General features: G+C 40.3%; 1 protein-coding gene across 4 annotated transcripts in view; it reads right to left on the reverse strand.

Moving 5' to 3' along the window:
- Positions 1 to 16,915, reverse strand: part of UNC5C (unc-5 netrin receptor C) — a 490,092-nt gene that overhangs the window by 16,507 nt on the left and 456,670 nt on the right. For all 4 annotated transcript variants that reach the window (XM_040328065.1, XM_040328051.1, XM_040328072.1 and 1 more), the window contains one exon: positions 10,755 to 10,923. In XM_040328065.1, the coding sequence (XP_040183999.1) occupies positions 10,755 to 10,923 (169 nt within the window). The remainder of the gene's footprint in view (positions 1 to 10,754; positions 10,924 to 16,915) is intronic.

Genomic DNA, 16,915 nt, shown 5'->3' on the forward strand with positions numbered 1-16,915 from the left:
GTTAGTGTAATCTTTAACAAAATGTTGCATTTCCCAAGTTGTTGTGCTAACATAAAAATTTTGAACTACGACTTTTTTATTCTTTAGGGTGTCTGCTCTCAGAAAATATATAATGATTTGGGGAATAATGTAATCTTCAGGCCTAAAATTATTTTTTAAACACACGCTAAAACTGCAAAAACTGCTCTGGCAGTGAAAGGAATTAGATTGTTACCTTATACTGGTGCGTTCCATAGAACCAATAGATATGTATGGGCACGTAAAAAAAAATAAAGCTTTCAATACCACCTTTATCTCAAATATCACTTAAGCTTGCAGTGACTTATATCAAATTTTAATAACTAACACTTGCTTACAAACCACCTCAGCCAGATTTGATGATGCTCTGAGCCTACCTTTCAGACCACACGTGTGCCAATCCTGAAGCCTCCTGGGAGATGTGATGTAAGTATCCCAGGAGGCTGCGGGACCAGTGACATTTTAATCCAACCTAGGCCAGAATGGTGGTGTGGGATATATCAAATAAACAAAAGTTTGAAAGTAAAAAATAAAAATAAATCTTCTTGGGAAGGGGAGGTTTTATTTTGGGGCTACTATATGGAAGAATTGTCTTCAGTGTTTAAGCACAGCATGGTGTAGGATTATTCTGTCCCCATGAGGATTCTGTGCAGCCAACTATTTAACCAAAGGTTGGCAGGACCTGCTTTTCCACTACTAACTAACTGGTAACATGCTTTTACAGTGCCTTATCTTGCTCCCCAATTCTGTGACTTTGGCTCACATGTGGCATATTTTCTTTAACAAAAGCAATGTGGTATATAATTCCCTTTGATTTGAAGTCTGCCAATTACTTATAGATACTATTTTTTTCTTTTGGCAGATTCACTGTATTTATCCATGAAATATATCACAAGTAACAATGTACTCGCAAGTCAATAAGTATCTGCTGCAAGAGGTTTTTTTTTTTTCAGATTAAATTTAGCTTACAAGAAAACATTAGGAAACAAGATAACATTCGCAAGTTGCAGGAAAGGCGCATATCTAATTCATTCCTAAATGTGAAGTGTAGAAGTGAACACATTTCTTAAAATCCATTATGTTTTGCATAAACGCACTTCAGAAAATGTAATTTACTTGAGGCAACTTGGTACTCACTTTAATAAAAATAAAAGATGGTAATATATACAGTTTGTGTATAAATATATTATATATATATATATATATATATATATATATATATACACACACATACCATGAGTTAAACATATATACACAGACAAGAATAACTATGCAAGGTAAAACATTTTTTTTAGCTGGTCAGGGATTCATTTCTTCATTTTAAATATTATAGCTGGGTTCACATACAGTATGTGCGAACTGTATGCGTTTTGAATCTGCATCCAATTCACATGACATGTGAACCAGCAGCCTTCTCTATAGTGCTGGTTTACATATTTGCAGGCCAGCCGTGGTACATTTTTAAAAAGAGTCCTATGCGTTTTTCAGTCTGGTTCAGGTACAATTTCAAGTACAAATTCGCACACGAATCGCACCTGAACAAAGCCACACCGGGCTCCTTTTAAAAATCGCGCTGAAATTGCAGCCAGGCATGTGGGAACCGAGCCTTAGTCAGGAACCTTACATTCGTTTTTTAACCTACCTGGCGGTATTCCTGAGTGTGGCTCTGGGTTAAATTTTAGTATCATTAGCAGTAACCTTGAGCAACACTCGGGATTGCATTGCAGAATCCTGGTGCAGTGTACTTATCTTGTCACCAGGATCCTGCGATGTCCCCCTGCTGTATATGCGTGCTGTGTCCTCCGCCCGATGCTCTGTGTGTTGGGCTCCGTTCCCTGCAAGCACATGGGGGCGGAGCCCGGCGGCAAATTCAAGAAGTACACAAAACATAACACATACAGTACACTGTAATCTGTAAGATTACATTACTGTATCAAATCATTTCACCTCCCTTTTGTCCCTAGTGCTTTGTCCAGTGCCCTACATGCACTTTTATATTATATACCTTATTTTCCGGCGTATAAGACGACTGGGCGTATAAGACGACCCCCTAATTTTCCAGGAAACATTTTGGTTTTGGGATATACTCGCCATATAAGACTACCCCCTTCCTTCTAGTCTTTCTGGAAGCTGAGGGGTAGCCAGAACAACCGCTGACAGAAACAACCGCTGACAGAAACAGGCTTTTTTCAAACCTCACTGTGCCATTACATTACATGCCTCACTGTGCCATTACATTACATGCCCCACTGTGCCATCACTTGCCCCCACAGTGCCATCACTTGCCCCCACAGTGCCATCACTTGCCCCCACAGTGCCATCACTTGCTCCCACAGTGCCATCACTTGCCCCCACTGTGCCATCGCTTGCCCCCACTGTGCCATCACTTGCCCCCACTGTGCCCCCACTGTGCCATCACTTTCCCCCCCACTGTGCCATCACTCACGTTTTGCAGCTTCTGGCTTCCATGCCAGTGACTGTCTCCGTCTGCTGTGAGCGTCCATGATTTGAAAGCAGCGCCTTCTCCTCAGACTGTCCTGTGATAGGTGGAACACAAATTTTCCCAGCAGCGCCTCTGTTCTGTGTTCCGCCTATCACGGACGTCCTCTCGTCCGAGGATGAGAAGGCATCCGTGATAGGAGGAACACAGAACAGAGGCGCACAAATTTGTGTTCCGCCTATCACAGGACAGTCTGAGAAGAAGGGGCGGCTTTCAAATCATGGACGCCCGCAGCAGATGGAGAATGTCAGCGGTGTATAAGACGACCCCAGACTTCTGATGCATTTTTTTGCATCCAAAAATTTGTCTTATACGCCGGAAAATACGGTATACTGTTTTTTCTACCTGGAAACTTGAGATGACAGCCAAAAAGTGTCCCTTTATGTCAAAAGTGGTTTTAGACCAGCTAGAAAACAGCGATAGTAAATTAGAACACTTGCAGAATTGAGCGATAGTGAATTAATAGTACCGTATTTATCGGCGTATACTGCGCACTATTTTGCCCTGAAAATCAGGGCAAAATCGTGGGTGCGCGGTATACGCCGATACCCGCTTTCCCGCGCTGAATTTTAATACTGCGCCGGCATATACCGAGCGCAGTACACTCGTGTATCTTCGGGCAGTTTCGGCACCTCTCGCGTTGACGTCCTGGACATACAGGACGTCACCACGAGAGTAGCCGAGCCTGCCCGACGATACACAAGTGTACTGCGCTCGGTATATGTCGGCGCAGTATTCAAACTCAGCGCGGGAAACGAGCGGGGAGGACGCGAGGATGCCGCAGAAGGACGCCGGACCCGACGAAGAGGACACCCGAAGCCGCAGACGGACGCCGGACCCGACGAGGCCGCCGATGGACACCGCAGAAGACACCAAAACTGTAAGTACAAAAAATCTTTTTTTCACAGGAATTCGGGTCAAGTTTAGGGGTGCGCGCTATACGCTGGAGCGCGCTATACCCCGGTAAATACGGTAATTAATTTTATTATTATGATATTATTATTTTTTATATTATTTATAGTTATGTATTATATCAGGCATCTCCAAACTACGGTCCTCCAGCTGTTGCAGAACTACATGTCCCATGAGGCATTGTAAAACTGTGACGTTCACAGAAATGACTAGGCATGAAGTTCCTAAACAACTTGAAGGCCATAGTTTGAAGACCCCTGCATTATATTATAAGTTATTACTAAGAATTACAGGCCTACAATATATATGCCACATTTCTATGCAAAACAATATACCACTTTGAGATGCAAAAATCTGACATAATTATACTGCCAGGGTGGTTACAGAGGCCAATGCTATTTTTTTTTTTTTAGGAGCTGCTGGCACATGATCAATAACAAATTATCCTCACCAGTTTAATTTGTTTACTGCCATGTCAGAGTGACAGTGTTATTTTCTTAATGACCTTGTGGAAAGAAGTGACACAAACTAAAGGGAGAGAAATCTTACTTCTGGATGAAGCCATTTGGCTATTGAATTGCTGGTGCCCACCCATAACATAAAGTACCACTATTGAGCATAGCTCAACAAATCAGGTTGAGAATCCTAGATGCCTGGTTGCTCTAAGGCTGAGATCTCCTACAGCCCTCCATGAGGCATCGTAAAACACTGACAATCACAGACATGACTAAGCATGATGGGAATTTTAGTACCTGAAAAACTGGAAGGCCATAGTTTGGAGACCCCCTGCTCTAAGGCCTGGTGCACACTGAGGTAAGTCTCTTATGCCGTCGGATCTTAACTGCAATTTTTTTGGCCCGCTAGGTGGCGCTTCCGTCGATTTCCCCGTCGAGTATGCAAATTCGCTAGATACGCGAATTCCCGAACGTACGCGCGGCCGACGCAGTAAAGTTACAACGTTTACGTTAGGCTTTTCCCGGCGTAAAGTTTCCCCTGGGTCTATGAGGCACAACCAATGTTAAGTATGGCCGTCGTTCCCGCGTCAAAATTTGAAAAGTTACGCCGTTTGGGGCTGGATGCCATTTACGTTCATGACTAAACCAATGATGTCCTTGCGACGTCATTTGGAGCAATGCACCCTGGGATATTTTACAGATGGCTCATGCACAGTTCGTTTGGCGCGGGAACGTGCTTCATTTAAATGCTGCACGCCCCCTACCCGCCGAATTTGAATTCCGCCGGGTGATTTACGTTACGCCGCCGCAACTTTACACGCAAGTGCTTTGTGAATAAAGCACTTGCCTGAAAAACTTGCGGCGGTGTAACGTAAATCAGATACGTTACGCCCGCCCATTTTTACGCCGATCTACGAGAACCTGGGCCAGAGTTTTTTCTCATTCAACCCAGCGGGCTAAATGAGAAAAAAACTGAAGAGCTCAGGAGGAGCTGCTGTACTAACAATCCGATGTTAGAAAAGCGATATCCCTGTTGAGGTATTGTGTTCCGACAGGGGGATGCCCCACCCTGCCAGAACACATACCGGCCAGCAGAGAGCACTGAGCAGATGTCGGTTAGCAGACCTTTTTCGGTCATGCCCCTGGCGTACACATGGGCCAAAGGTTGGATGGTTTCTATTGAACCGGCTGATGCCACCCAACATTCGGACCGTGTGTCCATGGATTCATGGTCCATGGTCCAAGGATTCATTATGTTCTGATTTATTGACAACAAATAGGTAGAACAGGAGTTCTGACAATATTCTGACTCTACTAGCTGCTGACCCAGAGAGTAAAGAGGCCAGAGACAGCTATGCAGCCTCTTTTTAGAAAGAGGTCACCTCTGTGTTTCTCCCTCTATAAAACTGACTGAACATTTGCAATGACCACAAGTTCACTGGGTCACCCCTAATTTTGTATCTCACTGAAATGCAGAACCCCTATACCAATTAAAAAATATATAAACTTAGGAGAAAAAAGGAGACCCCAACTTCATAACTAGATAAAATAAAAAAAGTTATTAAATTAATGTTTTATGCATTCAGTAGTCATTTGAAATGTTGTTAGCCGAAAAGCCACGGATGATCATTCTCATAAAATTGCTTTTTTTTGTTACCTCTAAATTGTTTTTATCTGATTTTATCATCTTGGCTCATTATTTTGAGAAAAATGTTCTTTGTTTGTATAGTATGTCTGAAACATTTTCACTATATTTGTGTTTGTGTTGGCGCAGTACAAATAAATATGGTGTTATTTTCTCGCTTTTATTAAAAACGCTAAAATTTACCCAGCGGAAAGTATCTGGACTGAAATGTGAGCAAATAAATCTGACAATGACTATTGATTTCTAAGAAGCCTTGACATTAATATGGCCAAAGGCAATCAAACTACACTATTGCACCTTCGCCACTATGGGGTGCTATTGCCAAAAGCATGCTGCAATTTTTTTATTTCCTCCTTTCAAACGGTACTACAGAGAAAAGAAAACAACTAGCTGACTAGAGGCATTAAACAGCAAGTCATTTAAACTCATTTATTCCCCACCAAGGCAGCGATGTTAATTGTTACAATGAGGACATTACATAAATTTAATGATAAAATGCTTGGTCACATGTTTATAACTAAATATTAAGATATATATTTTCAGTTTGTATGCTAATTTAAGCATGGGATGATATGAACCAGTGAAACAGCACTGGAGATGAGTTAACAATAATTTTACTATGCGATTACCCACAGTAATAAATAATAATTCACCTATTAAGTTGTCGTAGTTATCAAAGATGATTTCGGACTGATTGATATGGCACTTCGCACATAACTCTGTGCCGATAATGTCATGATGGCCATACGTGAAGTGCTTTGTAATTGACCTACTACGAAATCATCTCAAACAAACAATCTATCATTGATGAAATTATTCAATGATACAATATAGTTATGCATTTTGCAGAATATATTGATCAAATATATTGACCAAATCTATTGATCAAAACTTTTATCTACCGGTAATAAATCTAAGCGATCTATAAAAAAGACTGCTTACTGAATCTATATTATGAATGGTTCTATAACACACAGTACGTGCAGATGTTTTTTCGATGGCTCAAAAGAAATCATCAAAATTCCACCATAGGCTGACCAACTTGACAGAGCCTAAATCAATCAGAAGCTCACCTTTTTGGTTCACAATTTTTATTCAACTCGGTCAGTTTAGTTTCAATGAATGATTGATTCAAACATATCAATATATGTGGCCACCAATACACTAAGGGAATGTTTAGTAACCATTCCTTGATGAAAGATATTAGCTATTTATGCATTTATCTGTTAGCTATATAAAACATATTACATAGCGATTTTAAGTAATACACAGATCAATACATCCATTACTTTCCCCCAAAGGATCTTATAAAAAATAATACCCCTAATGCACTCATACACACCAGGCCCAGGTAGGTAGGAAGTCAATTCAACTATCATTTTTGAAATGTGGAAGAAAACTGGAGTATCCAGAGGATGCCTATGCAAACAAGTGGGAGCATACAAACATGCATGTCCTTCATGGGATTTGAAGCCAGGACCCAGGGTCTGCAAGGCTAATACAAACCTATTTCAGTAATTAGGTGCTACGGCTGCGCAATTCCTCAGTTAGTATCAGAATACAAGTACATACCTCTAAAACAGGGGCGGACTGACAACTTAGGGTTGCCACCTCATCCCTTTAAACCCGAACACATATGAATTACACAGGTTCTAAGGCAGATAAGGCACCAAGTGAGTTTAATTATCACCTTAATCAGCCACAGAACCTGTGTAATCAATATGTGTTCTGGTTTAAAGGGATGAAGTGGCAACCCTATGACAACTCATGGGGCCTCCGGGCAATAGGAGATTATGGGGCCCCCGGGCAATAGGAGATTATGGGGCCCCCGGGCAATAGGAGATTATGGGGCCCGCGGGCAATAGGAGATTATGGGGCCCCGGGCAATAGGAGATTATGGGCCCCCGGGCAATAGGAGATTATGGGGCCCCCGGGCAATAGGAGATTATGGAGCCCCCGGGCGATAGGAGATTATGGGGCCCTCGGGCAATAGGAGATTATGGGGCCCTCGGGCAATAGGAGATTATGGGGCCCTCGGGCAATAGGAGATTATGGGGCCCTCAGGCAATAGGAGATTATGGGGCCTCAAGCAATAGGAGATTATGGGGCCCCCAGTGTCCAGTGCCTGAATGGTCAGTCCACCCCCTGCTCTAAAATCATAAGTACATTCCATATTTTTTCAGATAATATTTTAATAAATAGCAGTTAAAGTGGGAGTAAACTCCCCTGCTTAATATTTACCAATAGGTAACCCTATAATAAAGCTTACCTATATAGTAAAACCTTAGTTTGAGAGTAACTTGGTTTGAAAGCGTTTTGCAAGACAAGCTAAATTTTGTAATACATTTTGATTTGATATACAAGCGATGTCTTGATATACAAGGGGCATCATGTCACAACAGAGTATAAAAGAGAAGAGAATTCCCACTACTAATTTTACGCAAATATCCGTTGGTTCTGCATTGACAAATGTTGAAAAATTGTATGCACTTGTATAGATAACTGCAATTTTTGTACTGTCACTCTTTTTTATGAACCAATAAAAACCAATTGAAAGAAGAAAAGAGAAGAGAGGCGCCTCTAAGTGTAGCAATATGGTTACATTTAATAAAGGTACACTATTTAGAAACTCACATGGTTGATGATTAAAACAGGTACATCTAAGTATACAGACATCTGGGGTAAAGATGTCCACATAGACCATTCTGTACACCACCATTGACCTCGTTCCTTCCACGCTGCGCACCACGAGTGGTTCAAGCCTCGCTTTCAGATTGCTCTACTGCAGTGTAGTGTTCCCGATTGCAGACAGCTTTACCACGGATGTCTGTATACTTAGATGTGCCTCTTTTAATCATCATCCATGTCAGTTGCTAAATGTTGTACCTTCATTAAATTTAACCATATTGCTACACTTAGAGGCGCGCCTCTTCTCTTTTATACTCTGTAGCTCCTGCTGGATTTTGCTTCTAATCCCCTTGTGGAGGCTTCCATTTGTGGATGGACATTTCATGGTTACACAACCTAGTCACATTGCTATAATCTTTTTATATGGACTATAAACTGAAAGACCTATGAATAAATGGTTGTGGAACGAATCATCTTGCTTTGATACACAAGTGCTTTGGATTACAAGCATGCTTCCGAATTATGCTCGCAGTTCAAGGTTTTATTGTATTTGCAATAAATATCTCTTAACCCTTTCGCTGCCAGGGCCATTTTGGTGTTTTTTGCACACATGTTTAAAAAATAATTTTAGGCCTGAAGATTACACAAAACCCCAAACATTATATATTTTCGGAAAGCAGACACTCTAGAGAATAAAATAGCAGTAGTTACATTTTTTATGTAACACGATATTACTGCAAAGGTCTAGGAAGCCCAATATTTTAGTAGAAAACACACTAATGTGAATTTTAGGGCAAACAAACGCAATACATTACCCACATTTTTGGCAAAATATAAAAGACGAGGTTATGTCAAGTAAATAGATACCCAACATGCCAAACCTTAAAAAAAAATTGCACCCGTAAAATGGCGTCAAACTTTAGTACGCTTTATTTTATATAGGCAACGCTTCAAAGACCCCCTATAGGTATCAGTTTAGTGTTACGGAGGAGGTCTTGTCTTAGGCCCCATACACACGAGAGGATTTATCCGCAGATACGGTCCAGCGGACCGTATCCGCGGATAAATCCTCTCGAGGATTTCAGAGGATTTCTATGCGATGGCGTGTACACACCATCGCATTGAAATCCGCGCTGAAATCCTCTGCCGATGACGTGTCGCGCCGTCGCCGCTATTATGACGCGGCGACGGGCGCGACGCTGTCATATAAGGAATTCCACGCATGCGTCAAATCATTACGACGCGTGCGGGGAATCCCTTTGGACGAATGGATCCGGTAAGTCTGTACAGACGAGCGGATCCATCCGTTGGAATGGATTCCAGCAGATGGATTTGTTGTGCATCACAGCAAATATCCGATCTGCTGGAATCCATCCCAGAGGAGATTTCTCCGCGGAAACAGATCCGCTGGCGTGTACACACCATAGGATCTATCCGCAGAAACCCATTTGCTGGGATTTATCTGCGGATGGATTCTATCGTGTGTACGGGGCCTTAGAATTAAAGCTCTCACTCTGGTGTACACGGCAATATGTAGCATGTGTATTGCAATCAACGTTTTCACGTGTAGGTGTCCCGACTCATGCGTTTACATGTGTATAAAACTTGGGGGGGGGGGATTTTATGTGCTTGGGTGCAACTTTATTTTTTTTGCAAAACAGTCCCCTAGGCGATGATTTTTTGGTGACAGATTCTCTTCATTGAAAAGACCCTGCATGTCTCCCTTGTATTCCACTGAATGTTTTGCAATACAGATCGCACTGCAAAATATCCTACACCGGCAAAGCGAGCCGAGGACACCGAGAATGTGACCCGGAAGTGACGTCAGAGACGTCACTTTCTGGGTCACTGCAAGAAGGGAGGAGAGCGGACGTGTAGCCGCTTTTCTCCTTCCCCTCTACACGCCGGCACCCGCCATGACTGTCCCGGGTACGCTGATGGACAAGCTGAGCCCGGTAAGCATGGCGGGAGTGCGTCAGCGGTGTGAGCGCAGGTACCGGGGGTGTGTGAGAGTGATCGAGTGGCAGCAGCGCCGCCCGAATGCTCTCATCTGACAGGCAGTAGTCTGCCTGTCAGATTCACAAATATTTCCACAGGCTGCAGCCACTGGATTGTGTGCAATACCCCCCGCCGTTAGGTCCGTATGGATCTTGCGGCAAAAGGGTTAAACATGCTCCGTTTAGGAGATATTTGCTTGCGAAGCCACCGGTGAAGTCACACGCGACTGCGCTCTGAAGGAGCGGCATGCCCGTGCTGCTCCTTCACAGTCATGTGCCACAAAGAGTGACATCATCACAGCTCGTCCAATCAAAGGATCGGATCCCGTCAACCCGGAAGGAAGACCAGTTGAAGATTGAAGTCCTGTCAGCGGTGACAGCGCACCACTGAAGGGCTTCATTTTAATGTAAGTTTCATATAATGTACCAGTATGCGATTTGTTACATCACTTTATAGCGCTCTATTGAATACGATTTTTGTGTTTACAACTCTTCCATAGTTAAAATTAGTTGGTCTATATCTATTTTATCTAATATTATAAACCATTTTGCCTTGAGGAATGGATTCTGCCTTCATGTTACCTTAGCATATCACTTACCTCCCATTGGCCTTGTATAGTTTGCTCTTTCAGCTGGATTTTCCAGTCTTCTGAATCCGTCTCTGCACAGTGATGCATCGTAATAATGGCTGGTCTAGTCATCAGTGCTCCCGGTGGCCCACAAGTTACGACAGTAGTTAGAAGTGTCTGACTGTCTTCTATGGGTGGCCTAGAAAAAAAATGAGAAACTCAGACTTTTAGTAAATTGATGCATTTTATTATTTGATCTAGTGAGCGGAGAAAATTTGTTTCAAGTACTTCTTGCACATATAAAAATACTTTACAGGTTTATGTTAACTGTCCAAAGTTTTGATTCTGTTAAAAACATAATCCTGAGAAAAGCACTTGATTCATTAATAAATAAATATGCAGTGTGCATAATGGTTTTATATACACAACTTTAAAAAAAAGTCTATGAAGTTTGGGCCTGAATAGGAAAGGTCTGTCTGAGCTTCTATGTGCTCCAAGCACTGACTAGTGATTACAAACAATGCTTATCCCATCAAATGGAGACAGTTGTTCTCATTCACTGTTAAAAACCTGTATTCACCTGCTAGCGACAGACTCAAACCTTCAGCACACTAACTTCTGCAGTTCACAATTTAAAAAAGCAATTCCAAGAGTGCACAACCTTATATCATGTAGGTTTACTAGCAATTTTATCCTGACTGCTTTTTTCATTAAGGTTCTGATCAGGTTTATGTTCTCTGTGTTAAAGAATCAAATTTATACACATTTACTGAAATAAGCCCTGTTTTTGTTTTGCCCTTTGAATAAAAGCAACCAAAATGTATAGTAGAGCTCAAATAAGCTATGTTTAAGTACATGCCCCAAGTGAGCAGATTGTAATATGCTTTTGTAGGGCAAGACATTAGAGACTAACGTGCAAAAACTGAAACAGAACAAAGAAAAATAAACAGATATACCCTAGTGGTACAAACTCTATTAGCAGAGGTAATGTATTTACAGCTTCAATTAAAAAAGTCCTAGCAACTGTCCCATAGCAGCCAATCAGAAGTCATCTTTTACTAGTTTGATCACAAAATGACCAGATATTTATTGAGCTGCCATCACTTGTTTAATGATGCATTTCAGAATTACAAAGCGGTCCTGCTAATAAAAAAAATGTAATTGTTTGAAAATGTTTAAATTATAGATGAATGGTTTTCAAATAGATTCTTTACCAATTTAGCCCGATAAGCCTGTGGGAGCCACGCACAAGCCTTCTTGCACTAACTTGTCTTGTCTAGACACTAATTAACGCAGTCTTTGCCCATGTGAACAGATCACGTGGCATTCTGTCTAAACTTCAAAAAGTTTAGCGTCACGGAAGTCTCTGATGGATACAGTACCCAACTCTAATGAACAGAAAGCAAGTGTTTTGTGCCATAATGAACTGTGACCGATGCACTAGACTTCAAAACAACATCATCATATCCCCAAGGTCATCAAAATGATACCAAAAAAGAAAAACAAGGTTTCCAAATTCTAGTAAACATCAGTAACTAAAATCTGTGCTGACAGTGTATGAAAGGCACAACTTCATGCAAGCATTCAACGAAAACTTAGGTTCTGCGATGACACATGTCAGGTTTTATCATTTACATTCAGTTCATGGTGGCCATTACCATGGTTGTCTAAACAGAGAAAATCTTTCATGAGAGAAATACATTTTGATCACATCTAAAAATGCATGTTTTCTGGCTGTCATGTTGATTCTAATTTAGAAGGGAACTGGAATGCAGGTCAGAATCTTCACTGGCTTGGTACTTGCTTTGAAACCTTTATTATCAGTAGATTGGCTTCTGTGGGTTACTGCATATTGCTGTGATGTGTACTATGTGAATCATCTGAGCTACATTTTTTGAAAACTTCACGTGTGTTTTTAAGAATTGCCTTAGAAGTACTTGTGCTAAACACATTTCTTTCTTGAAAACAATAATTAACTCTAAATCAATGATTATTACAGAGGCTATTTTGTAATCCAATAAAATGCATTCTCAAAGCAAGAAAATCCATAGGGTTTGTATTTGATTACAGCATCTAGTATAATTTTACACTGCCTCTTCACGTCCTCACTTTTGAGCGTATTTTATGACTTTGCTTAACTCAAGTAGCATCCTTTGTTGCAATCCAAACAGTCTCTTTTTAAAGGCTATCATGACCTCAATGCCACTTCTAAAGTGGAGACAGCCACTTGAGAAGTATGATCATCTTGACAAGTGCACAGCAAAGTGAAGATCACCAGGGATCGAATTCAGTGGCAGCTACACATTACAACAAGAACATAAAATTATACAGTGATAAGACTCAGCAACAAAATGTCAGAAGCTCCATGTGGAATAAAATAGGGACCCTTCAAACATAAGCTAATATCAAACACTTGTTTTTAAGTTAGCAATAACCTAAATAACCTAGAAAAAAAATACTTGCTTGTATGAATAATACATTAATTGCAATAAAGAAAAGTTTAGAATGACCAAAAGCCATTTTTGGTTGTTCTAAAAACAAAATAAAACAAAAGCTGTCTTACACTTACTTTTTCTATTATATTTTGCTGTGTCAAATCAGTATAATTCAAGTTAAACTTGATATATACGTTTAGTGGGCTTATGATGTTTTTATTTATTTTCTTAATAGTGTTTGAAATAAACAGATGCAGCTAACTAGTGATGATGTCTAGCTTTGAACTCAAAGAGAGACACACCAAACTGCTTGCAAAAAACACACTGCTGGTTCTGTATTTCACACCCTCTGCAAGTTCATTCTATATCCTAAAGTGGTCAATATTAATTCCCAAGGGTCAATGGGACTGTCCAAGTGGTCTATAACATGGTCAAGGTTCTAAAGATCTCTGTAGAGCTCCATGCCAGCCCTTAAAGGGCCGTACACATCAGATGTGACAGTCAGCCCATGTGTACGGTATCCAGTCCGTAAGAATGAAGATGACCATAAAAGGTCTGCTGATCATCATCTGATCAGCACTCTTAGCCAATGGTGATGGAAATCGCTATACTAACATTGCATAGTTAGTACATTGGCTTTTCCTAGGCTTTTCAGTTTTTTATCGTTCAGCCCTCTGGGTTGAACAAAAAAAAAGGAATAGTGTGGACCAGGCTTTAACCTTGAAGTTGAGGTGGCTAGTGATGAAGCAGTGTTACCCAGGGGCCTGTGACCATTCACCATACCCCTTAGGGAAGGATATAAAAACATGTTCTCTTCTCAAATGTAGCATACTCCCTCGCTTCAGATTCTGTTGGAGAGCTGATGAATACATCCACCTAAAACTTTGTTGGAGAACCAGTAAGTACTGTATACCCACTTTTGGAGAGCCAGTGGATATATTTTAAACCCAAAGCAATAGGAGTGGTGCAAATAAACTTATTGCTGTGTATTCATTAACAATTCAGCACTGCCATCAACTTAAATTAATCTTCCGACACCATGAGGAAATATAGACACTATTTACAAGAATATGAATATGAATATTATTATTATTATTATTATTATTATTATTATTATTATTATTATTTGTAGTACTATAACTTAAATTTATTTTTATAAAATTATTTTCCTATAACAAATGTTTGGGGTAGAAGAACAACAATCTGAAACATCATGAAGGGGTTGATGAACAAAAGAGTTGTGAACCCCCTGTCACCCTTGTGGCATATTCACTGTGCCCCCAATGGAAATCTGCATTTAGCTGTGTGCTATTACATAAGTATTTTTTAAGGTAACCCAGGCTAATGCTAAGGAAAACAAGTTATTTTTTTTTTACTATCATGTAAATGTGCTGGCTTGAGTTTATACCACACTTACAATGTTAGATGGAAAATCCAAAACTGGTGCCTTACGATTTTATTCTCACCCCACAACATTTTTTAAAATATTTGTTTGAGAAAAAAAATATTAAGGTATTCATTAAGCAGGTACATTTCGTTAAATATGGAAGTATTCAAGTAGAACTGGTTAATTAAGTAGGTCACAGGAACATTTGCAGTGGTAGTTGTGAATCACATGCTTTCACTGATGGATTCCCTCCCAGTGCTGTACATGACTCGAAGAGATGTAAGAAGATTACACTGTGTTCATAAACCAATTCATTGTGAAGAATGCATCTGTACTACACAGTCACATGAAATAATAAGTTTTGGCAGCACTGCCACTTGAATAATAATTTGCCGCATTGATCTAGTCGACAAGAATAGCCAAGCACATGATTCTGCTTGTGAACATGAAAGGACCTGGACAGTATACATTGACGAAATAAAGAAAAAAGTTCAGCATTTAAGCTGTTCTGTAAAGACGATCATGTTGCAAAAAAAAGAACTTAAAACATAGAAAAAAATAGTACATATAAAGTATTAGTTATATTTTAAGTTCTTTTTAGCTTAAATATGTAGAAAAAATTGAACTTTTTATTCTTTGGCTGCCCAAAATGCATTTGTTTAGGTGCTTAGGTGAAAGATAATCCCCCTCCTCTACCTCTACCATGTCAGCGAGGCTAATTCAGGACTCTAGAACAGAGCCAGCGGGGGGGTGAGGGTGCTTCCTCAGTGGCTCTGACAGATGACATCTATTGCAAAGTGTGGAAAAAGAAACAAGTAGCGGTAGACTTCCTCTAATGGCTTCTGTGTTTACAAGTGAAAGTGATGATCGGGTGAGCTGTCAAATCGTGTGTGTTCCCACATTGATTGAGATTTGGATGGGGTTAGAGTAAGCAGCAGAAGTATGCCATTTTTAAGGTTCCTTGTAACTACTCTTCACTATCTCACTCTGATATATGTTCCCTTTGTTGCAATGCCTTATTTTGTATGCTATATTGTACATTCCCTATTCTTTACTTCCACATTCCTTTTGAAATATCCTTGTTCTTTTTGCCATGCTGTATATGCTCTGTGCCACCAAGTCTCATGCCATTCCCCATGCTTTATGCTCCCTATTCCACAATACCTCATTTAGTTTGTAATGCTGTATGTTTCCTATTCCACAATGCATAATTCCGTAAAACATGCTGTACTTTCCTTATTCAGCACCGCCTCATTCTGTTTGCCATGCATTATGCCACCCGTTCTTCAACACATCATTCTGCATACCATGTTATATGTTCCTTGTTTTACAATGCCTCATCCTGTATGCCATAATGTATGCTCCTTTTAACCACCACTTCATTTCAATTGCCATGCTGTACATACTCCATTCTGCACTGGCTCATTTTGTATACCATGTTGAGAGTTCCATACTCTGCAATGCCTCATTTTAAATACTATGTTGTATGTTCCCTATTCCACAATACTCAATTTATTATACAATGCTCTATATGGAATTTGCAGTTCAGCATACAGAATGAGGCAGTGTGAAACATAGAAAACTACAAGGAAGGATATAAGGAAGTGCATAACAGGGAACACACAGCATGGAATATGATAAGAGGCAGCAAGGAATACAGAATGTACAGCATGGCATATGGAATTAGGAGGTGTGAAATAGGAAACATACAATATTGTATACTAAATAAGGCGGTGAGAAATCGATAACATACAGCATTGTACACAAAATGAGGTATTGCAGAATAGGGAACATATAGCTTTACAAAATGAGGTAATGCTGTAGTGTTACACTCTGTGTTGAATGCCATAGTTTCCCTATTTTGCACTGCCTTATTCTGTATGCTTTTCTGTACACAAATATGTATTTACCTCATTACCACCCCCCCTCCCCCGAGTCCTTTTCAGTCCTATACCACCTGCCATGGCAATTAAAGTATTGTATAATATCTGACAAATCTGCAAGCTGATATTTAAGAGAAATAAAGCAAAGCATCATTTTACCATTTAATGACTCCAGACATTTTTCCACATTTGTGTGGGCCTGCATGGAACCAGTGGAGAAGGTCACGGACACCTGTGATGTGCTCTTCTGGAGTAATATGATAGCAAATATTGTAAAAACAGGTATTCTACCCCAGAACCCTCAGTTTTATCTAAATACCTTCATTCCATCCATCGTTCCATCTACACCTGACATAGCTACTAAAAACACTTGACTGATTAATGGACAAGGCCTTTACTTTCATCCACCCACCCTTTTCTATAGAGGAGTACTAAGTACTAAGGCCAAATTTCCTGTGTTGCTAACGTGCAAGTATTTTTGTTAGT

This window comes from Rana temporaria, chromosome 1 (assembly GCF_905171775.1).
Source record: "Rana temporaria chromosome 1, aRanTem1.1, whole genome shotgun sequence".
In the NCBI taxonomy this organism is placed as follows: Eukaryota; Metazoa; Chordata; class Amphibia; order Anura; family Ranidae; genus Rana; species Rana temporaria.